Source organism: Mus caroli, unplaced genomic scaffold (assembly GCF_978045245.1).
Source record: "Mus caroli unplaced genomic scaffold, Mus_caroli_1 scaffold_6, whole genome shotgun sequence".
Classification (NCBI taxonomy): domain Eukaryota; kingdom Metazoa; phylum Chordata; class Mammalia; order Rodentia; family Muridae; genus Mus; species Mus caroli.
The window spans coordinates 94859214-94883789 of record NW_028227261.1 but is presented as its reverse complement, the minus strand read 5'-3'; the positions used below and the strand labels follow the sequence as shown (position 1 = coordinate 94883789).

At 41.7% G+C, this 24576-nt stretch overlaps 1 protein-coding gene across 3 annotated transcripts in view; it reads left to right on the top strand.

The window, feature by feature from the left end:
- Kiaa1958 (KIAA1958 ortholog) overlaps nt 1-24576 on the top strand; it is a 134950-nt gene that overhangs the window by 86808 nt on the left and 23566 nt on the right. Inside the window, exon 3 of one of the 3 annotated variants that reach the window (XM_029476265.2) lies at nt 8349-8432. The exons of 1 other annotated variant lie outside the window; for it this stretch is intronic. In XM_029476265.2, coding sequence (XP_029332125.1) covers nt 8349-8432 — 84 coding nt within the window. Of the gene's footprint in view, nt 1-8348; nt 14356-24576 lie in introns of those variants that run through there. One more of the 3 variants, XM_021159963.2, reaches the window with a different exon arrangement.

Here is a 24576-nt window from a genome sequence, read left to right as displayed (position 1 = left end):
CTCTTGTTCTCCTTTTGCCTTTGCTTTGGAATGCTTAATTTCTTTCCATGAAGTAGGAATTAACCTTGAGATTTAAGCTTTTTCTAGTTTATTTTTAAACCTATCAGATGACCCCCCTTTTGGCTTTTAGTGTCTTATTTTGTTAATTTTAAAGGCCAGCATTTTCAAGAGAGAATTTACCGTTGTACTGATGTGTAATTCTATACTGAACTCCTTCAGTCACCATACTGTTGCTCGTAGTGACACCATAGACCTGGCATGGATATGGTCTCCAAAAAGCTGTTTGAGATACAAACTTCAGTTTACAACTGCCCATAACAAAGTATTTTCTTACACATGAAGGACTTATAAAGGTTTGGGGAAATTAGCAAATGTGCTGAGAACAAGCATCAACAATGGGACTCTGTTGAGACAGAAAGACTGTTGGGTGTTTTGGTGGTGCTCAAACCAAGGACCCATGCTTGGCAAGTTCTCGCTCTGTCATTGAGCTTCATTGGCAGCTGGGCTAGGGAGATGTGGGCTCAGGGGGTTGGAACACATTTTCTAAGCAGTGATGCGTTTAAAGGACAGAAGATACATGTGTGCCCAGTACTGAGCTAAGTAGTATACTTTGCTATCTTACTCGACTTCCATACAACTGTTTTAAGAGGTACAATTATAAACACTTAGGTTTGAAAACAGACATGATTTTATATAGCTCAAGCATTGCTTCTAAGATTTGGAAAGGATATTATGTTGGCAAAGATCTATTAACTATTGGCCACACTACCTATGTCAGATCAGCTGGGCCAAGTAGATTAAGATTTTAAAATGGCCTTGCAATTAGGTAAGCAGTGTTAATAACTTAGTGAATCCAGGGGCTGGAAAGATGACTCAGTGGTTAAGGGTGTTTACTGTTCTTGCAGAGTTCAGTTCTCAGCACCCATATTATGGTTCATAACTGCCTGTAACTCCAGTTCTGAAGGACCCAATCCCTTCTTCTGTCCTCCATAGTCACATACACAACATATACAACAAGCAAGCCTTATAGTGGGAATTTTTTCTACCCACCTGCAGTATGAATAATGACATGAGACTTCCATTATAGTTTTAACCTTAGGCTTTTGCTGGGGCAGTCTCTCAGCTTAAATTTAAGCTGAAAGATCCGCCCGGTGGCTAGCTCTATAGACCTCTCCACTCCCCACTGGCCCGGTTTGTTCCCCCGTGAGTCTGCTGTCATTTCTCCCTCTTCTGCATTCCGCTCTCTGGATCACTTCTTTGCCGGGAAGTTCTGCCCCTACTTCCTGCCCAGCTATTGGCCAGCAGCTCTTTGTTTATAACCAGTCAGCAGCAACACAACCTCTGATACCATCTCTAGATTACCTTTAGGCAGATGAGAAAGAAAGACCATTTACAAAATAGAAAACTCAGTGGCTGGCCAGAGAAATGACATTACCACCATCCTGCCTTCACTTGGGTCTCTGCCAGTACAGAATTAACTATTGAAAATACAGAGACATGCCTTTATACAAAGGGTTTTTTTTTTTTTTTTTTTTTTTTAAGTCACTCCAACAAACCCCCCTAGTGATTAGCAAGTGCCTGGGAAGTGAAACTCTTTGACTATAAACCCTGCTCTGCAGGTAATGTATCTGAGCCAGAGCTTGGCCGTGGACTTCCTGGGAAGAGGAAGAGACCTTTCCAGGCACTCAGACTGTGCACTAATGGGCCACACCTGTGTTAGAGCCATCCCGGGACTTGTTTAAAATGCAGACTCCTGTACCCTGATAGCCATAAATTAATTCCATGCTGTGATCTCACCCCTACCAGTACAGCTTTGTGGTCTGATTTAGTTTATAGAGAGTGAGCTAGTGGCACAGGTAGGAAGGAAACAGGCCTTTCTTTTGCGCTTGACACCCCTTGTGTTGATTTAGTAAATAGTATGACATTTTGTGGTCTCTTTATTTTCCTACATTTCTGCTGAGGATATTCTCCAGAGGCTACGTAATCACGTGGTGTACCCATCAGGATTATAAGCCGGTGATGGATGCCATCGAGTGAATTTTGCTTCAGTAAAAGAAACTACCAAAAATCACACTGGATGACCTGCACTGTTCCTAGTCTTATGTTCTTGGAGAGTGTGGGTGCGTGGGTATTAAATGTGCTTTACTGCAGTCGGGGATAATTTACTGCTCAGATGCCTACAGTAGCAGAGACACCGGCTTCACTTAGTGATGTTAACAGTCCTAGAAAATAGCCTAGTTTTAAAGTTCTATCAGAAGGCAGAAAGCGAGCAAGGAACGGGCTTAAGAGAGAAGAAAGGCAGTGACTTTTTAATGTGTTTTATGGCAGTTGTAAAATTTTCACAATTTACTATTTTTAAGGCAAACGTAGCTTGGTGTTATAGATATTATGAGCTGCTGCTACTTTCAAAAATGAAGCATAAATGTTGCCAAGTAAGTTTTTATGGCCACTAACAAAGTTTAGGTTGCCTGTTTCCTGAGATTGTCAAACAGGAATCTTATTTCTCCAACATAGAAAATCATAAGAAATTTGTTTCTCTCAAATAAGATATGTCTATGAAGAAGTAAGTACTCAACATTATCAGTCATTACATTATCATGGCAAAGATCAGAAAAGGAAGAGGGAGCTGTCATCTGCTTTTATAGATACATATATTGTGATTCAGACTTTTGTTAAACCATTATTTGTTTTCTTATCCTAGTAAGATGAAGATGCTATCTTCATCTTGTAGCAGTTTGTGTTGTTTTGAGGCAGGTTTGTTTTGTGTGTCTGTCTGAGATGGTTTTACTATGAAGCCTAGGCTAGCCTTAAACTCACAATACTGGCCTCAGGTTCTGAAGGGCTAGGTTTGTTCCACCATGCCCAGCATGCAGTTTGTTGTGATGGCTGGTAATTCTAATTTCCTAGGGAAATATTCCTGAGGAAAACTACTAAGGTCTCTTATGTCATCTCATATCATCATTATAGACAGTCAACCCCACCAACCCTGACCCCAGCTGACTGTTAACAGTCTTAAAAATGGATCAGGTGAGGCTTTGAAGTCAGATTGTGATGCCACAAATTAAATTCCTGGCCCGTGCTTTATTCTTAATGCTTTCTAAATGCAGTCAGCACAGTTTCTGAAGTGAACTAAGTAACTACCCAATTATATCAGTAACTGCCCTTTAACCTTAGTGCTGACTCAGCAGCCAGTGCTTACTGGCCACTGTTCCTTCTCCTGCATTTCCGGACTTGGGATAACACGTTGAGGTCTAATGGGTCCCCTGTACTGAGGGAGACAGATATAAAATAATCAACACGTGCCAGGTGACGATAAGTGCTGGAGGCAGCAACGGCAGAGAAGGAAGGAGTGAGGGATAGCAGGGGCAGGGGATGGTTGACCATTTGTTTGTTTGTTTAGAAAGTCCCCTCTGTCAGATTTCTGCCACTTGGGGGTTCTTTGCATTTAGCACTGTCTCTCTGGTCTCCCCACTGGTCTAGCTTTCTCCTGTTCTGACTGTCCCCTCAACAAGAGTCAGCACTTTACACTCATGACCTCATCTTGGCCCTATGCTCCCACAGTTTCTTCAGGGATACCCCAGTGTCCTGTGTTCCTTAATCAAATGGTACCTGACCTTCCAGAGCATCTTTCACTCCCTCCATAGGTGAGAGACAGATGAAGCTCCCTTACAGCCCAAGCTTGACGATCTCAACTCCTATCAGAGCTCCAGCACCTCAGAGCCATGCCTGGCCTATTGAACTAGTTTTCTGTGCATTGTTGATCGCCCTAGCTGTGATATCATCTTCACAGTGTCGGAATTTGTCATTTTACCCACAGAAGTTTTTCAGATGCTCGAAGCTAATGGTATCCGTGAGTGTGGAGTCATTACTGATTCCAACCTCAGCTTCCTGCATATAAATCTGCTCACAGATAGTTTATTTTTCAAATGTAAAATGCATTCTTATTTAATAAGCTCATGGGCTTATTGTTCACTAGTTTATACAGAATTAAGTGAAAGATAAGACAAAATACTCCTTGTTGTACATGAAAACAATAAAAAAGTTAAATATCAGGAATTGTTTGATATCACTGTGCAAATGTATGGCTTTAATAATACAGCGCACAGGGATGCCATAGCTAAGTTTGTGCCTGTTTTAAATTGAATGCAGCAGCAACAGAAGCAAATGTGTCTGGATTTAAATCTAACATAGATCTCCTCAAATTAAATGAGAACATAAGATACTGCACTAATTATGTGTGTTTCCATGTCATCTCCTAACAAGGAAGGGACTAATTGGATTAATGGAGCATGGAGACAGTGAGCTGTGGGGAGCTGGGAAGTGTTCTGGGCGGCTGGCTACATTTGCTGAAAATGCTGGTTTTCTTCACAGCACTTGGGCTAGTGTACTGAAGATTGACTTCCATTACTGTCTCCACACTGGGGGGTAAATCCCCCAAAGCTTGTCATCTAGCCCACTTAGGTTGTGGTCTATTCCTTGGTATGTAGATGAGGCAGCCCAGCTCAGCTGTAGAAAAAGGGAGAGCGTTCTAAGGTTTCTGGCCTGAGAGGAAAGATGAAGCTTTGTAAGAAAGCTCCTTAGATCCTAAGCTACATGCTAGGTCTCTCTACATATAGTGGCTAGGCTGTTAGGCATGCAGGCTGGTGGAAGCAGTAGGAGACATTATTTTCAGCCCTGCATCTTTACATGATTCAAATCTTGAGCTAGGAGCTAGGGATGTGGCTCAGTTGACAGAGTGCTTTTCATATAAGCATGAGGACCTGATCAGGTCCCTAGTACCAGTGTAAAAGGTTAGGTGTGGTACTGTGTGCTTATAATCCCATTCCTGGGGAGGCAGAGACAAGGAGATTCCTGTGACTGGGCCAGCCAGGCTAGCAAATTGGTGAATTCTAAGTTCAGTGAGGGACTCTGGCTCAAAAAATTAAGTGGAAGGGCTGGAGAGCTGGGTGAATGATAAAGGATTGGCTGTGCAAGAATGAATTTGAATCTGCAGAACTAAATCTAGGTCTGATGATCTAGAATCGCAGGCCTTTTGCAGTGAAATGGAAGAAGAGTTCCAGATGCTTGCCGACTAACCAAGTATATGCAGTGGTGAACCGGCTCAAGGTAGAAGGAAAACTGAAAGGTTGTCTGTCCTCTGACCGCTGCATGTGCACCCACACTCGTGCAAGTGAGTATGCACACACATCACACAAGCGTAAGGTGGGGAGCAGTTGAAGATACCCATGGTCAGCCTCTGACCTATACCAGGTACAGTGCACACACCTGCACATACTATACACACATACACAGGTACACACATACAGAGACCAAACACTTGCTTTGATTGGAAGAAAATGATTTTTAGCTGCATGTTCTTGGCTGCCATACCCTGCTTTGTTAACTTTTCTTGGCCTCTGGGGTTTACTGAGATGTTGGATTTATGTGTAGTGGAATGTCACACTGCAGAGAGGATGAAGCGCCTGCAAATGCACAACTATGGGTGACGCTGAACCCAAAAGAAGCCAGGCCCAAGGTTCCGTTCATAGGCATTATAGCAACAGGTCAGCCAGCCAACCAAACTGTGATATTTCAAGTCAGGGGCTAGGGAGCCATGGAAGAAAGAATTCTAATATGGTTCACAGGCTCGCTAGGTTCACAGATATTCAATGTATGTTATATCTAATTTTAAAAAAAGAAAAAAAAATGAAAAAGGAATGGAGTGGAAACTTCTAAGACTGGACACAGACGCATGCTAGTTGCCATTGTTGTTTTGTTTACTATTGGTTTCCCCTGGCCTTACTTGATTTTGTTGTTAGTTGAGAACATGTCGCTTGTACAGGGTTTGAAAACTTATTTCCTGGCTCTCTCCATGCTGAGTGCAGGAGTGTCTTCCCTTGCTGCTGCCTCCTGTGGTGCATTCCAAACTGCTTGAAAAGAGAGGCTACCACAGCTCACTTGGGCTGTTCTCCAGCACATGCAACATTGATTTCTTAAGTAAGCTTGAGACCCAGCAGAAATGAGGGAGAGCGTTTCAAGAAAGACTGGGCTGAGGATGCCTTGAGGAGGTCAGCTGCGTGCAATAACTGAAAACGGGGCTGAGGCAGATGTAGGAGAGCTGCCGACTCCTGCAACACATCAGCCGGGTTCACAGCCATCCTCAGCTGCCCTGCGGCAGCTGCTGGGATTTCTCTGAGTGCGGTGCGCCTGGGTGTGTGCTCACACGGCCTGAAATCATCCCTCATTTTTAAATTAATACCCAAAAGGTTTTCAAATCAAATTTCAACTTCTCTCTTTTTGTAAAATTATTACTTTACAAACTAAAATGAGTGCTTGCCAAGTAGAGTCAGTACCTCTCAGTGGGATTTTGATGGTAGCTATTGAGTACCTGTGGATACACACACACGCTGTACAGGTGTGTAGCAGGTGTAATGGATTCAGGTGACAGGGTATACAGACTCAGTCTCAGAGCCCATATGAACATTGAGGGGCTGAAGGTTTTTCCCTCAAGCTGCCTGTGAATGTTTATTTCCTGGAAAGCCTTTGAAGTTTGAAAACTGCTTTTAGATGTTTGTGTAGCAGCCAAAGTCAACAAGTGCTGGCCTCTGGCTTTCCATCTGAATAGTCCAGGAAACCAGCTGGTGAGTGGTTATACTCAACCCCTGCCTCTTTGTTTTTAATGAAAGGGAAGCAGGCTGGCCGGCTTTGTTAATATATAAGCAATTTCAGCTAAAGATCTAGAGCAGAAGTTCAGGTGTGAGGCATGAAGTCTGTTTGTGTGCTTAAACTTTAGAAATGTGATATCCCAGGTGTGCCTATGTACATAAGAAATTCAGAAATCTGTCTTAGAATTGTCATTTAAGAGACACAGTAATGTATGATAATGTTTTACAAAAAGTAGTTTGTGAAAAAAATCCAGCATATTAAAAACTCCATCATTGGCTATATTAGTTACAAAGTTACACTGAGAAGTCTTGCAATTTAATCTAAAGTTTTCCTTTATAAATATTTTCAATAAACAAAATGCTATTGCTATATACACAAGAGTCCTGAGTTGTTTTTTGTTTTGTTTTGTTTATTTTAAGTTAACTTCCGTGCTTTCCTCTTAAAAATCAATAGGAAAACAAGTTTCATTGCATATCAGTATGGTTTTCTATTGTGTAATTCTGAGTTTTATCCAGACCATGTCTGATACACAGAATAGGTGGGTTTTTTTTTTTTAAAGCCAAATTTTTTTGTTTTGTTTTTAGTTAGTTTGTTTTTCCATGACTCGGTTTCTGTGTGGAGCCCTGGCTATCCTGGAACTATCTGTGTAGACCAGGCTGGCCTCAAACTCAGAGATCCACTTGCCTCTGCCTCCCAAATGCTAGGATTAAAGGCATGGGCCACCACCTGGCTAAAGCAAGTATTTTTATTCGTAAAGTTAAGGTCTCAAGTTTAAATGTTATTGAAATGAAACCACTTAAATAGTGTTTCTTAGACATTTTTAAAAAATGGGCAAAATAGAGTTTCTTATACAGGATATAGGCATAGAATTTGGTTTTTCTGAGTCTGGGTAGGAGTTAAACTTGAGACCCTGCCTGCTGTGGAGCTTCTTAAGGAACAGAAAGAAACTATGGGCCGAGCCTCATCAGGAGCGTAGAGATACTGGGTAAAATGCAGACGCCTGTGCTTGCTGCCAGGTAGTTTGTGTTTGCTGAAGCACCGTAAATGAGTCTGAAGCATAGTAAAGTGTGAGGCCTGCCACCTTGGACAGTGCTACTTAATTGGTGCTCCGTAGCTTGTGCCACAGTCCTTCCGGCAGAGACTTCCATGATGTGTTACAGTAAGAGCAGTGGGGCCAGTGCTACCTCCAGTTTTACAGAGGGAGTGACTGTACCAGCAGGGTGAGGGGTGCCTCATACGAACATTGGACAGAATGCACATTTCTACCCACGGGTTTCCTCAGACAGTTTCACCCTTAATACAACAAACCTTCACTCACTAATAAGCTTTGTGACTCGGGGCTAGCAAGATGCCCATGCAAGCCTGGAGCCCTGAGGTCAACCCCTGGAGCTGTATAAAAGTGAAAGGATCCGCACCTAGACCCACTCACATGCATCAAGCACGCACACCACACAGTAACAACAAAACGTTTTTAGAAAGGAGTTCTCGTCATGACCAGCCATATCTCGTCCAGTACATTTGTGAATCCGAAATTGGCTTCAGTAGTGCGATAACCACAGCCCATCAATTTATCACTGTTCTCTGAAAATATTATCCTTCTTTCCCTTTTTCATTATAAAAGGAAACTTTATTTCAGAGTAGCAAGTGCATTGTCTGAACTCATCCACACCCTCTTTGTCCCTCCCCTCCCCCATTTGTTGCAGACCAGGATGAAAGAGCAGCTGAGCTCAGCAGGGAGCAGAACGAGAAAACCATCAGGAGCACGCAGACTGCGCTCCGCAATTTCCGGGAGTTCCTCATCTCCAAGTACCCTTCCGAAACCAGAGAGATCTATGTCATCCCTTGCAAGGAGCTAGATGCTTACCTTGCCTCCTTCTTCGTGGATGCCAGGCAGAAGGATGGGTCTGAGTACGAGCCCAACAGCTTGGCGAATTACCAGTGTGGGCTGGAACGGTACCTGAAAGAGCACAGGTATGGCTACAGCATCACCAGGGATAAGGAGTTCAAGCGTTCCCAGGAGGCCCTGAAACAGAAACAGATCGAGCTTCGCTGCAAAGGCAAGGGAAACAAGCCACACAAATCCATGAAGCTCACCTTTGCCGATGAGCTCATCCTGCGGAAGAGGGGACTGCTGAGCAGGTACAACCCTGAGGGTCTGCTCAACCTCGTCTGGCTCAACAACACGAAAGCGTTTGGGCACTGCACAGGCTTCCATGGATCCACCTTGAAATGGGGCGATATCCGGCTCCGTGTCACAGAAACCGGGCTTGAGTATTTGGAGTGGATGGGTCAGGACACTGGTGATTTGAATGCCAAAACCAAGAGAGGAGGAACGGACTCGCGAGTTTATGCTACCCAGCATGCCCCCCAGACCTGCCCGGTGCAGGACTATAAGGAGTATGCCCAGCGGAGGCCTCCTGCTATGCGCTATGAGGATGCCCCCTTCTACTTGTCCATCAAGCCAGTTGTGAACTTGGCAGCTCTTCACTGGTACAATTGCCAGGCCCTTGGCAAGAACAAGCTAGCCAAGATGGTGAAGACCATGTGTGAGAAGGGCAACATTCCCGGCAGGAAGACCAACTTCAGTGTCTATCAGAGCTGTAGCACCTTGTCTGAGGCCCAGAGCAATCAGCTGGTGCTCATCTGCAACAACCTGAGCCAGCAGGCTGCCCAGTCCGTGGCTGGCCACTCCAGCAGCGGCAATTTCATTGTCTCCTCCTATGACTCTTCCTCGGACACAGCCTGACCAGATGGCTCGTCCAAGACCTCACTTTGGTTTCTGTGTCCCAGGAAACCATCATGTGTACTGCATTGCGTCCCTTCCACTTGCCCTCACTGCTAACTTTATAAAATGCAAATCTCTATTTTTCTTTTTACAGAAAGCCAATGGCAATAGTTTAGTATTACTAACACAGTATTTATAGGCTTGAGACAAACAAGTGTGCTTGTGGGTGATGACATATAATCACTGTTACAGACTTGGCAAAAACCATAGCGGTTCTCAGGCAACTGTAGAGAAAGAATTCCGTTTAAAAAAAGAAAAAAACAATCAGAAAGGAAACCAAGAGTCATTCAAGACACTGTGTCCTCAGTTCCTCCTCCTGCCTCACCTCCTGCTTTTAGTCTCCTTCATAGATGGATTTATTTTTTTAATTTTTAAAGATTGCATATGAGTCAGGAGACAGTTTTACTGCCTGTGCAGTATTGTTGCGCCAGATCAGAAAGTAGCATCATAAGCTCAACATGAATTTATTTATTTATTTGCATATATTTTTAGCATAGAGTTTCAGCCGTGCCTCATTTTCACCGGATATGGAGTCCCAGCACGTACAGAACTTTCCTTTGGGGAGGTGGGCTGTAGAAGAGGAATAAAGGTGCCATTCTTTTTTGGAGATGTCTCATTTAAAAACAATATGCAAGCTCTGCTATGGGTTGGGGGGCGGTAATAAAAGACTGTTCCATAGCTCATTTTTACTGTGGTGCTTAGACCTGAATAGAATGTTCTTTGTCCCTAAGTCAGTGGAAATGAATTTGATCATCAGATTTACAAGAAATTTAAAACTACCAAAATCTTTGAGACTATTTGAGTCTCAAAGTCTGACGAGTTGGTAGAGCCAGGGTGCAGTATCCTGTTGCTATGTCTAAGCATTAAATTTGACTCTTTTCCCTAGGGGTTACTTGACTCTTGAGCTTAAGATCAAAGGAAAATTGACACCCATTTTAAGTCACAATATTTTGTTACCAGGCTTAGCAGAATTCAAAGCATTCTTCAGTTTCTTCTCATTAATAGAAATGCATTTAATGCTCTGTAGTTTGAATAATTTTGGTTTAACATTTGTCATGGTTTTTTTTTTTTTTAGTCTTTTGTTTTCAAGTCTTGAAGAGTAAAACATTAGTAAATGATTAGTTAAGACACTTCAAAAATCAAGTACATGTAGATGTGAGAGCTACAGTGAGGCTGAGCTGGGGGCCTCCCCATCCTGTGCAGTCAGTAATGTGTAAGAACTGCAACCCATCGTTGGTTTGTCACGTCTGAGCACCCTGTTGGGGCAGGTGTTTCTTCTTCAAGTCGACCTTGTAAGTCACAATAGCTTGGAAGGTAGGTGGTATTTTATAATATGACAAAAAGACAAATATTTTTATTTGCTTTATAAGTTGTCACAGAGCCAAGTTTTCCCATGGCTAGGTGACTCTTTGCATCAGTAAGTAATAAGCACACAAGGACTTCTAGGCTGTGGTCTTCTAGTGCAGAAGTGGCAGCTCGGCATGGACATCATTGGGTAGAATATCTCCATGAGCTTGTCCTTCCAAGATAAGTATTGGCAAGAAAAGGTGTATATGTTTCTATACAAGTATCTTCTAAATCTTTTGAACAACCTTAAGGAGAAAGTAAGTTGTCTTCATTTTAGGATGAAATTTTACGTTGGTTAGATGAAGAAGGAGTAGTCTGCTTTCTCACTCCCAAGCTTTTTCTATTTGCCATTTTTAGTATGAGCTAGGTATTGATTTGAGCCAGAAATGAGAGCAGTGTCTTTCCAGCGCTGAAGGCTGTCTGCTTTAAAGGAATGCTGGGCAATGTGTCGTGGCTGCACACTGTCCTCTTACCCACCTCCCCATTGCCTCCACTGTTAAACACACAGGGCTTTCTCCCAGTCCCCCTGCAGAACTTCCCACTCTCCTTCTAGAGCTAGTTCGTGAGCTCATGGCAAGCTCCTTATGAGGGAGCTTTTTAAAAGGCTATTTTTATGTGGTAATACCTGTCATTTTTAAGGTTTCTGTAAAACTCTTATCTGAGACATAGTTTGTAATTCCTGATTGTGTTGACCGCAGTGTCTGAGAAGAAGGCCTGTCTCAACACTGACCTGAGAGAACAGACTAGCAGTACTGAGCCCTGGTGCTGCGTACTGACAGAAAAGCCTGCCCTGCTTCATCCCCACTACTACACACAGACAATATTACGTCAATAATGTGAACTTTTTATTTATTTATGTTTTGCTGTGAAAACCAACCAGATTGGAACACTGTGATATTTAGATTAAATCAACCTGTTAAAAAGTGGCTTACTAGAAGAAGCCAGTTTAGAACCTCTTTAGTTAAACTGTAAGAGTCTGTGGCTACCTCTAAATTCTGTGTTTTTATCTAAACACTGAGAACATACCACTGCCGAAAGCCTTTTTTAGTATTTGGAATTTTAACTTACAAAAATTATTCTACTTTGTCAGAGGCACATGCCAACATTTATTGTAGTTATTAGGGCTAATGTGGAATGTTTCATACATAATATATGTCAACTATTAAATATTTATTTCATAATTTTAATATCTTAAATGTTCCCTGTTAATTCATTTTCTCTTAAGTTTTTTGTTGTGTTTAGTTCTGTTTGATACAGGGTTTCACCACATAGGCCGAAATGGCTTTAAACTCCTAGTCCTCACCCCTCCACGTGATACTGGAATTACAGCAGCACTATACACAGCTTTTTCCCTAAATTAAAGTATTACCTAATCTATAATATATTGCCTGCATTCTTCCTGGCCTAGGTTAAGTCTGTTGGGTTTTTTTTTTTCCCCCAGTTAGTCTTATTAGTGGAAATGCTGGCATTAACTAACATACAGAGCTGTGATACCAATGAATTTATTGAGATGAAAATTTATGACCACATAGGCAAATATTTATTGACTATTTAGCCGGTGAGAAGTCTGTAAAGATGTATAAAATTCTTCCTGTTCTCAAAGAAGATATAAAGATGATGTAATGAAAGTTTCATTTTTGAGAACCCAGACCCCCCCCCCAAAAGTCTCTGTACTGATCCCTTTCTGTCTTATCTTCTGAGCTTTGTGCTCTGCATTTACACAAGTATTGAGTATTCCACTTCTTAAGTATTTTATGAAGACTTTTTGTTAGAGCTTCTCATAAAATCAGTACAGTGAATGAATGGTGGTCCCTGTGCTCACATACGTGCATACACACAGAAGAGAAAGGCTCTGTTGTGGTAGTGCTTTGTTAGAACATACAGTGTGCCCCTGCAGCAGGTGCTTCTAGTTGTCTTATTAATAATCATTTTAAGTGATTGTCCTTCTTCATGAAGGAGAAAATCAGATAGGTTGTCCATGTCACAGAGCAGATGGTAAGAGCAGCTGTCCTGAAGTACATCTGGATCTACTCGTATCCTTCGCTGTGGCCACTGTTCAGATGCGTCTTGCTTGTGCTCCTGATAATTCTGCAGTAGGCTCTCTGAAGTAACAAGCTGAAGATAAACTCCCTGGTGTAAGACAGTTTTTTTGAGAAGGGGCCCAACAGATAGGCTAGGCTGTTGTTTCCTAAGGCAGAGATGGGGCTGCCATGAAAACTTGAGCAATCCTTACCATCAAACAGGTCTGGGAACCCAGACACTGCAGGTGATGTCCTTCCACCACTGCTGGGTTCCTGCTGATAACAGATAAAGGGGAACAGTGTCATTAAATCACCAACAACTCTGAACTTACCATTCGTTCTAAGCAGAGAAAAGGAAGAGGGATCTCTCAAGGTCCAATATAACTTAAAAGTTGACAAGCTGGGTTTGCTATAACTGAGTAAGAGATCCTATTTAGTATTGAAGAAGTGGTTTCTTAAAAATATTCCATTTCAATATACTAAGTTGAAATTTAGTAGAAACCATGATGAACTAGAAATCAATATTAGTTAGGTCTTGTTAATAAAACCATTGTCTTTGTTGAATTGTGACCTCAGGGGCTACCCCTAGAAAAGACCTTAGAAGGTGTCCAGTGATTGCCAGGATTTAGGCTAGGAAACCCTCCTGTATGGAGGTGATAAGGAAGACTGGTCCCTCAGAAAAAAACATATGCACATTTACACTCATGCACACACACACACGCACTGGGTCCCTCAGAACATACACACGTGCACACTCACACTCACTGGAGACTGTCGGTTCCTTAGGCCTCTTTTCTTTTGAGATGCTGTGCCGAGTGGGTCCATGTTTCCTCTGTTAGACATCCTTCACATGGTCTTCATCACAAGAGGAAACAACCCCCTGGACAGATGAGATCAGTACCCAAGTCTTACCATTTTGTTGGGACTAAAGCAGGTGAGCCCAGGCACCCAGAGTCCCTGCCCGTGTATAAAAATGATAGACTTTAGAGAAGGAATTCCTACCTGCGTGGTGGCCGTTAACCCTGATAAAAGTGTGTTTTTCTTCATTTCCAAACTGTATTTTAAACTCCCATGGTTTCTTTGTCTTGTTTTTTAAAGACTGGATCTCACTGTGTAGTTTTGGCAAGCTGGAACTCCCTGTGTCGGCTAGGTTGGCTTTGAACTCACAAGAGTTCTGACTGCCTCTGCCTCTGGAATGCTCAAATTAATGGTGTGCACCACCATGCCCAGAATTAGTCCTCACATTTTTTTATAGGCTGTTGGGATGTGAAACTTTTCATTGTATAGGATTGTGTCTTGACTTCAACTGTGCTTTATTGTGAGATGTATTAGAATAACCTCTAGTGTAACTGGTTCTTAATAGATGTCACTCAGTTTCCAGTTATGCATGGGGAGGCAAACTACTTGCATCTTATACGTATTGGATCCCATGGACCAAAAGGGGGTTTCTGTTCACTGGCATTCTCTGGGGATCAAACTATACAGTATCCGTATTATTGGTCTGAGGCATAGTTTGTACAATCTATTTAGGACAGACCTCCAGGCAAAAGGATTGCATTTTTATCAACCTAATTAAGATTTTCTTTTTTTTTTTTTTTTTTGGTTTTTCGAGACAGGGTTTCTCTGTATAGCCCTGGCTGTCCTGGAACTCACTTTGTAGACCAGGCTGGCCTCGAACTCAGAAATCCGCCTGCCTCTGCCTCCCGAGTGCTGGGACTAAAGGCGTGCGCCACCACGCCCAGCTAATTAAGATTTTCTAAAGTGAATTTGTCTAGTGATAAAGGGAAGGTGGTAGCCGATGATACAGGTCTCTAGCGGGAGATAAGAAGCGTGGTCCTTGGATTAGCTTGACTTTTTTCTGAAAAGAAATTCAAACATAAGAAATTTCCCAGACACAATTTAAAAACTTATCAGAATCAGTAGAGACAATAGCAAATTTTAGGATTTTTAAAAAGTAAAGTGTAAATTACATGTCTTTGTATAGGCTGTTTGTCTTGATATCACTCTGGAGTTAGCATTTCTACCATTCTGAGTTTGTTTCCGTGGGAGCTGTAAGAATGCTGTGGCCTAGTTTTCTTGTTTGTGTTAGGTAGAATTAGGAAGGCATCGGTTATCTAGAATCCTAACAATTATTGTGCTTACAGTGTTTATAGTGGCCGTTGGATTTCTGTGTTACAACATTTTATAAATCACATACCTTAGAATACTTTGCTATTGATTTATAATTGATTATTTATACTGGGTGTCCATATTTAGTATTAATCCAGACAGATTAACTTTATCTAACTGAACTTTTATACCTGTAATCCATGTTATAACTTTTAAAATAACATTATAATTTTTAAAACTTTGCTTTATAAAGCATTTGTTACCAAAAAAAAAAAAAAAAAAAAAACCAACCAAACAAACAAACAAAAAAACCTTGCCAAAAACCATTACAACTCTATGCATTGTATGATAACGGAGTGGTTCCACGGCTTTGCATGTTGTTCTAGGTGCTGTTTGTGGTGTCTGTAATGTTGTTGTGGGATTGTTACCCATCGCTACTGTCACTTACTGTAGTTAGGCTGTGCCGCCCACATGTGTGTTATGTGTGACCTGAGAAAGTAGTGCTTCGTCTAGTATATTGGGCCAGCATTAGTGGCTTCTTCGGAAGGAAATGTAGTTACCATGAAGTGCCAAACTGCTGTTCCGCATGTGTTGTTCCATTCCAGAGAGAGCTTTCCTGCCACACACCTGCAAAAAGCGAAAACAACAATTCTGTTTGTCACTGAGAATCTTCTTCTTTTAAACTTGAGCATTTTTATGGCAAAATCCAGTAGAAGCCAGTGGGGCAGCAGGGCCTCTCTGGTCAGGTATTTTTAGTTTGAACGGTGTAGCAGCAGAAGCCTGCGAGGTGCACACATTGTCTTAGGTGTCAGCATGGCTCACATAGAATTGCATCTATAAGAGTAACTAGTAATTTAGGGCTGGAGAGATGGCTCAGTGGTTAAGAACATGTACCGCTCCTCTGGAGGACCTGAGTTTGAGTCCCAGCTGACACATCAGGTGTCTGTAATTCTAGCTACAGGCCAAAACCTCTGCACATACTTACACATAAAAATTGAATCTGAATAAGACATTTAAATTTAATGTATACCTTATAGTTCCTAATGTCAGCTTTTGTGTCAAGCATTTACTTAGGGCTAAGGTGGTTCATGGCCTTATATCCATCAGGTCTTTTTACCTGTCTGTCCATTCAGTCCCTGGTGTTTCCTTTTCTACTTGGTGGCACCAACACTCTCCAAAGACAGGAAGAAAGCTGCTCCAACAGTAACTCCATCTACTGTATTCACTCTATAGTCAACACGGGGCAAATACCATCACACTCTTACTTAGACTATCATAAAATATTAAGCAAAGAAGGCTGCTTCTGAAAGAGCCTTTTACACCAACAGGCGAAAATCCCTCCCTTACTGCAGCCCCCCCCCACCCCCCGTCAGTTCAATAGGTAATAATTACAGGGTTCCTTTCATGAAGGAATCATCTCCTTAGTTACACAGAAGCTTTGTGTGTGGCTGTCAGGGGCATAGTGACAACCAGTGCTGTGTTTGGACACATTGGTGCTAGAATTACTGATTTAATTCTAAGATAATTAAAACTAATTCGTCAAGGCCCCTGCCATGTCTTTGCTTAGAGCAGCAGTTCTCAAACTATGGATTGTGACCCTTTTGGGGGTGTTGAATGACCCTTTCACGTGGTTCACATATCAGATCTTTATATTAACAGTTCATAACAGTAGCAGAATTACAGTTAGGAAGTAGCAATAAAAATAATTCTATGGTGGGGGGGTCACCATTGTATGAGGAACTGTATTAAAGGGTCACCGCATGATTTACCTGCTCATGCCTACCAGAATATGCTTTGAATGTCCGCCCTTCTGGGAGGTGAGGAAGCAATAAAAAGGAACTGAGGCCCGTGTGGTGCAGCGCAACTCTGCTGTGCTCACCCAGCCCCAGAGCCGAACCGCAGCGTTTCTTGATTCTGGTATTGGGAGATTTCAGACACCAACAACTGGCATGGTGTCAGTGATGAAGTCTCTGGGTTCACAGTGGGCATGTGTTTGAATCCTGCTTCCAGCTGTTTTTCCACCCTCGGATCTTCTGTTTTGAATATCTCCCTATCCTAAGACCTTTATGTCCTAATGGAGCTTTTTTAACAAACCGTATGTATACTTGCTAGGTTTTTAATTTATTGTTTCTATTTCCCCCGTGACTGTAAACATACTTGTTGCAAAAGTTGTACATAGAGTCGCCAGATCAACTTTGTACTAAGGGATCATTTCCCTCTCCTATGCAGTAATGTAAACATGTAACTAAAATCCCATAGGTCTGGCGAGGAGACTGGATGGATGGCCCTACTTAAATTTACCAGAATCAGTATGTGATGCAAGTGTCGACTGCAAGGAAGAATCTCATGCCTTAGTGGGATGGAGGCTGTATTCTGCTCCAGGGAGGTCCTCCGTTCTGGTTCTAAGTTGTAGAGATGTGTTTGCAGCTCCTTTTCTTCCATCCCTAAGAACTTAGGGAATAAAAAGACAGACTTATCATTGTTGTTTTATGGTTAAGACCAGGCATCTGTTTGGAAAAACTGTAACCATAATTAATGCTTAGGGAATGTCATTGAAACCACAGAGGGCTGTGCCATGCTTTAGGGAGTGTGACTTGCCCAAGTTGGTCGATTGGCATCTTCCTGTGTGTCTTTTAGCCCCTGGCTTCTATATGATTTATGTGGGAAAAACATGTGTCTCTGTCACTCATGTCATATTTTAAAATGTCTTTAAGCTGCTACAGTTATAACTTGTGATGGGAAGCAGAGAAAGGTGAGTCCAGATGAGAGAAACTTGTGTTAACATGTCAGATGTATGATACTCTCCAGTCAAGTGATCCTCTGCCTGTCAGTGTTTGTAATAATACAGAACTTTTGTGACCAAGAGTATATATGGTATCACTTTCATTTTTATTTTGCTGCTCACTGACCTTTTACACTAAGATGTTTCATTTTTCTCAGCTCACTGTTCTGCCTTCATTACTGTCTGTGTACTTGTGCTTTAAATAAAACTCTAGTTTTGTGTCCCAGTGGTCGGTTCCATCATGTATATAACATTTGCCTCTAATGTAGTGAGATTTTTCTGTTGCTGTTTTTATATATGTATATATTTGTTGGTACAGCCTAAACTTTATGGAAATAAGCAACCCAATAAATTCAGCCAATGGGTGTTGATGGTGTCTCCAGTGAGCGCCTGTTCAGTCACACTGTCTTTTCTGTATTTGGACCTGACAACCAGTTTTCAGTTAATAAAGTATTTTCTGCAAAGTAGCTGTTTTTGTAACTTTACCAATTTAAAAAGCAGGTCCCAATTTGAAAAAAAGAATCAAATTGTTGGCCTGGTATACTGCAGTGGTCCTGGGATATTGTCACTATGTACAGAGCCAGGGACTCCATATACATGCATGTAACCATGAAGGGAATGGTCCTGAAAGAGGAAGCATTGATACACACAGCTATTTACACAAGCAAGTAATAAAATTCTTTTGTAGCTCTGTAGCTGGGTTATTCATGGACTTCCTGTAGTTCCAGGCCAATTTATGGAATAGGATGTTCCACAGCATTTATTTGTTTGTTTATTTATTGTGGGAGGGTATGCAGGCGTGTGTCTGTGGTGTGTGTGTGTGCCAACAAAGTCAAGTTCTTGTCAGTTGCTTCACCACTTGAGTTTTGAGACAGGATCTCTCGGTGAGCTAGGAGCTTGACATTTTAGCTCAATTTCCTGGCCACAGAGCCCTTAGGATCCCTTTGTCTCACATCCCTTTGTCCAGCGCTACAATGCGAGCACTGAACCAGGTTTATGTTTATAGAACCCCCTTAACAGGAGAGAGAGAGAGAGCACAAGCCAGAGCAATGCAAACACCGGGTCCATTTTCTCTCTGTATGTAGGCTTCTGTTAGCCCCTTACCTCCACAAAAGGATTCCATGCTTTTTAAACGCATACAGAGTTGTGCAGATCTAAGTATGTAGCAGCAAATTGGAGAGACGGTCCAGCAGTTATTAGCACATGCTTCCAGAGGACCTGGGTTTGTTTCCCAGCACCCACGTAGCCCCTCACAACTGCCTTTACTCCAGTCCCAGGGTATCTGACACGCCTTCTGGTCTCTGCAGGCACCAGGTACATGTGTGGTGCACAGACATACGTGCAGGTAAAACCCTGATACACATTAAAAATACGTATGCCGTAAAGCTGAGCGTCATGACACACACCTTTAATTCCAGAATTCAGGAGACAGACAGGTGGATCTCTGTGAATTTGAGGCCAGCCTGGTCTACAAAGTGAGCCCAGGACAACAAAGGCTGTTCTACTGAGAAACCCTGTCTCGGAAAACAAAAACAAAAGAAATATATATGTCAGATCCCAGGTTTCCTTATTGTCAAAAAAATGTTTTTAGGTAGGAGTCTCCATATGTTGTTTATTACATTTAGCATGTTTTACATTCCTCTTTAAGCAAGAAAGAAATAGTTCCTCAGTGCTTAATCCCAGACATCTTTGTTGAGTCACTAAAATTATTGGAGGAGGAGGAAGAGGAAGATAGGAGCTAGGGGTGTGTGTGTGTGTATACATAGCTCAATAGTTAAGAGTATATGTTGCTCTTCCAGAGGACCTAAGTTCAGGTCCAAGCATTCGTGTCGAGCAGCTTATAACTTAGTTCTAGGGGATCTGATACCTCTAGCTTCAGAGGGCACTTGCAAACACACACACACACACACACACATACACGATTAAGAATACATTTTTTAAAACACCTGAAAAGAGAATGAATATTCACAACCACTTTGCTAAAATAAAATGTAAACCTATTGCATATCTGAGTAATTCACCAGTCTTCTGAGCTGAATATTCCAAATAGAGATGGCTGCGCCATTGTAGCAGCAATGTGGATGGTCTAACTAAAGGTTATGCTTGTTTTCTTAGTAATCAAGAAACAAGAGACCTGTCTTTGAATAAGTTTGCAATTTGTATATTTATGATGAATCTGATTTTGCTTATTGGGAAAGAACATTAGAACTCAAGCTGAGTTAGGTACAAGTCTTTAAATTGTTTCTATTTTTAAAATTTAAAATTTAAAAGTGATTTTTATTTGACTAAAATGGTTAATATGTATAAAATACACATTAGTTAAAACATAATTTTGAAAGTAAATATTGGAAATGGCAAGTATGCAGAAAAAACCTTGTTTTAAAATGGAATTAAAACCAGCATTTGCTTTATTCAGCACTCTAGTGCATTACATCTGGTATAGCAATAAACAGTCATTGCAAGTAAGGATCAGATAGTGATCGGACACTGAGACGTGACTCCTGGGCACTACCACACAATAAGACTTCCTTTTAGTCCTTTATTTGGGATGTGGGTGTTCCATCAATGGACTCTCGGGGACCGGGAAGTGTAGATCAGTAGAAAGCACCTGGTTTAACAGACAGAGGCTACTGTTTGATCCCCTGAATGACAGTGGCAGATGGAGGGAGATAGTGTGAGATTTGTGCCCTGGCTGACCTGGAACTTGCTGTGTAGATCAGGCTGGCCTTGAACTCAGAGCACTGCCTTCCTCTGCCTCTTAGTGCTGCAGGATTAAAGGTGTGTACCACCATACCTGGGTGGACCTTAGTATTTTAAAGTACATTGTTAGTGACTTGCACAAATGTGCCAAGGTCTATTTTAAAATACCTTAATTCAATTATATATTCTACTTTCTTTTATAAATTCACATTAACTCATGCATACACTTTTGCATCTCTGATAAAATCTCTTATTTTAAAAAGTCTTAGATCAAATAAAGAGTAAGTTTTAGTTTTATCCTACATAGTTCTAAAGTCCTAGTGATTTTTACAATGTACAAAAATAATATATTCATACTCACAGGACTGAAAATACTATGGAACCAATAGCAAACATAATATGCATCCTTTGGGACTTTTTTTTTCTTTCTGGTTTGTTGAGACAGAGTTTCTCTGTGTAGCCCTGGCTGTCCTGAAACTCACTCTGTAGACCAGGCTGGCCTTGAACTCAAAAATCCTCCTGCCTCTGCCTCCCAAGTGCTGGGATTAAAGATGTGCACCACTACTCCTTGCTTGGTTTGACACATTCTTGTAACACATTTATATCTTAGGGCTAGGCCTCCCAATTATTATGTTTAGACTGTCATTCTCTTTAAAATTCATTTATAAAATATTTTTACTCTTTCTACTAAGCTTTAAAAGTAGCCTATCCAGGGCTAGAGAGATGACTCCGTGGTTAAGAGCACTGGCTGCTCTTCCAGAGACGACCTAAGTTCAATTCTCAGCACCCACATGGTGGCTCACAACCATCTGTAATGGAATCTGATTTCCTCTTCTGGGTGTGTGTGAGGACAGAGCACTCATATACAAAAATAATTATTTCCCTAAGATGTATATTTAAGATTAGCCTATCACAGAGGGAGTATCTCAAAGGGATTATTTAAAGATTACTTGAATAAATTAAATACCTAGTTGACCCTCCCATCCATATTATATAGTAGTATATAATACTATTCAGAAAGTATTTTTTTAAGATTTATTTATTTGTTTTATGTATATGAATACACTATAGCTAACTTCAGATACACCAAAAAAGGACATCAGATTCCATTACAGATGGTTGTGAGCCACCGTTGTAGCTGGGAACCATTACAGATGTTTGCTGGGAATTGAACTCAGCACCTCTTGAAGAGCAGTCAGTGCTCCTAACTGCTGAGCCATCTCTCCAACCCCCTCCAGAAGGTACTTTTAGTTTTAAGAAGTTTTGGATTGTTTTCTTAATTAAATTACCCAGAAAAACACAGAGATCATTAATTGATTTTTTTTTTCTGAAGTAAACATTTTCACAGCCCCACCCAGAGGAGTAAGAACCTTACCTGAACCTGGAAACGCTGTGCTCTGCCTGGCGTTATCTGCAAGGCTACTACTGTATGACCATAGGCTTACCTTGTAAGTCTTAATTACACAAGCAGCCCTTTCAGTCTACTTTGCCCTCTGGTCTTTCTTTTAACTATGTCGGTGGGAGTCCCTCGTGCATCTGCACAGTCTGTTCTAGTCATTCATTGCTCACCATTGCCCCATGAGAATGTATTGTTAAGTGTCCTATAATTTCGATGCAGGTGGTGTTTTATGGACAAAGGACAGTCTCCAGTTTGGGGCTGTTATGCTGTTAGATTTTTATGAACATTCATATGTGCCTGTTGACACATATGTATACACGTGTGTTGGGTATGTTGGGATGTAGTAGCATGGAAAGTGTTATGGATACATGTTCAACATTAGCAGATAACTGCCAGTTAGTTTCAGAAGTGGCCATGGCTGTATTCTTGCCCCAGCAAAGTGTTCATTATTAGCATCTGGTATTTCTTCTTCACTGAAGATGCTTTGCTCATTATGTATTCGTGTATGATTCCTGGGCCATTACTAATTCTATATGAAGTTCATTAAAGTTTTATCCTTGTGTGTATATGGGGGGGGGGAGGTACCTGAGAACATGCATACATGTACTCATGAGTATGTATATGCCTGTAGTTCTCTCAGAGGCCCAAAGTGGGCATTGGGTTCCCTGGAACTGAGTTACAGGTGGTTGTGAGGTGCCTGAAGGGTGCTAGGATAGAGCTTGGGTCCTCTGTAGGAGCAAGGAATGAAACATGCATGATTGTTCATGACTTTTTTACTGACTGGTCAGATAAACTCTAGAGTTTAGACTAGAGTTCCAGATGGGTGTGAGCGACCATGTGGGTACTGGGAATCAAATCCTGTACCCACTGCAAGAGCAAATGCTCTTAATTACTGACTGACCCAAGTCCTCAGCCCTCCTCATACTGTTTTCACGATCTTTGTGTCTGTGTAGTAGCTGAATTGGTCTGTAGGCTTCTTTATTTTGTTCTGTTTTTATGGGAAAGTTAAACTGTCTTATAAAGAGTTGTAGGTAGGCTAGAGGGATTGTACTGTGGATAAGAGGGCCTGAATTTGGTTCTTAGCACCCACATCAGGTGACTGAAAACCTCCTGTAACTCCAGTTCTTGGGGATCTGATACCTTCTGGTGTCTGTCTGCACTATACACAACCACACACACATAGTTAAAACTAAAAATAAATCTTACAGAAGATGTCTGGGTGTGCTGCTGAATGTACTTGGAAGGCAGAGGTGAGTGGAAAGAAAGAAAAAGGAGAATACTTATGATATTGTTCCATAAAGGTAGGATAATTTGATAGTAAGATCTATCTAAGCCTGATGCTAGCTTTCAGAGTATTTTCCTACAGATCCACTTTCTAGAAGCTGTGGAAGACTGTTCTAACTTTATACGTTTTTCGTAGGTTTTAGCAAGTTGTGTCTTCCTGGCATTTGTGGTTTTGGTCTGCTGGCCTGTGATAATTTTCATTTCTGGTGTAAACCTGTCTCTCTCCACTTTCCCTTTCTAGTATTTAAAATCCTGTCTTTCTGAGTTCGTCTTAGCATGTCTTCTTTACTGCAGGTTTGCTGTTTCCCTGCTTCCTGGTTTTGTTCCTTCTTTCCAGTTCTCTTAGTGTAGTTCTGTGTTTCCTTTTTGGAATAGTTGATAGTGTTTTTTCTCAGGTTTACATAGCCGATGTTTATCAATTTCTCTGTGGCACACCGTAGCTGTGTCCTAGATGTGGGGAATGCTGCACTATCCTCCTCGTGGAGTTTGAAATACCTTCTTGCCCCATGAGTTTTGTCAGAAAGAAGATAATATTTGTCACATGTGTGTATATGGTGCTTATATATCTGTGTGTAGTTTTGAATATGTTCTCACTTCTTCCCGTGGCTCATCTTTGTGTCAGGATGCCCTGTGTTCTCAGTTATCCACATTTGTGGGTCTTTTTTTTTTTCCTGTTTTGTGCTTTGGGGGATCAATAGGAGTGTGGGTCCTCTGCTGTGCTTGTGTATCTTGGCAAACACCAGTTTTATTTGTGTGCTCATGTGGTCAGATTCAAGTCTAGGTTATTAGTAGTAGTCACTGGTAGGCATTCGGTTCCTTTGAGGGTTCCAATTTGATACATTTGGACAGAACTCACTTCTGCAGGTAATATAGAACACAGGGCTATCCTAGTGGGTTTCAACCCAGTAGCAAGTGGCTGAACTTCTTATAAATAGGTTTCCTCTCACAGGGCCTGAGGAAAGGCTCAGTGTGTTAACAGCACTTGCTGGTCTTTCAGAGGACCCGGGTTTGGTTCCCAGCACCCAGATAGTGACTGTTGTCCTTACTAAATTATTGTCACTGAGATTGTATCCCTACAGTACCTGGTACCATTGCTGTCATGGCCAGTGTGTGCCATCAAACTCCAGTCTATAGCCTGGATCTGCCAGGCTAGCGCATGGCTTCAGCAGCATACTTCTTGCAGGGTGACGGCTATGTGCTATACATCTGATGGGAGTATGACACTGCCAAGATGTCTGGTGCTGTTTCCTTGTCTGTAAACAGGTATAATTGTGTACTTGTTCACCGATTACACACCAGCTTAAAAAATTGGCACATAGTAGGCTTCTGTTGATGTTAATCTTATTAATGTCAAGAATGTCCTGGAAATTTTGGAAACTTAGCTCCATGGTGCTTCAGACAGCGTTGGTGCATGCTCAGTGTTGCTCGTTCCTCTCCATACCTGGGTGGTAAAGCAGTTTGAGTGTTCCATGGTTGTGGGAAGGATCAAGTTGTCAAAAGTGAC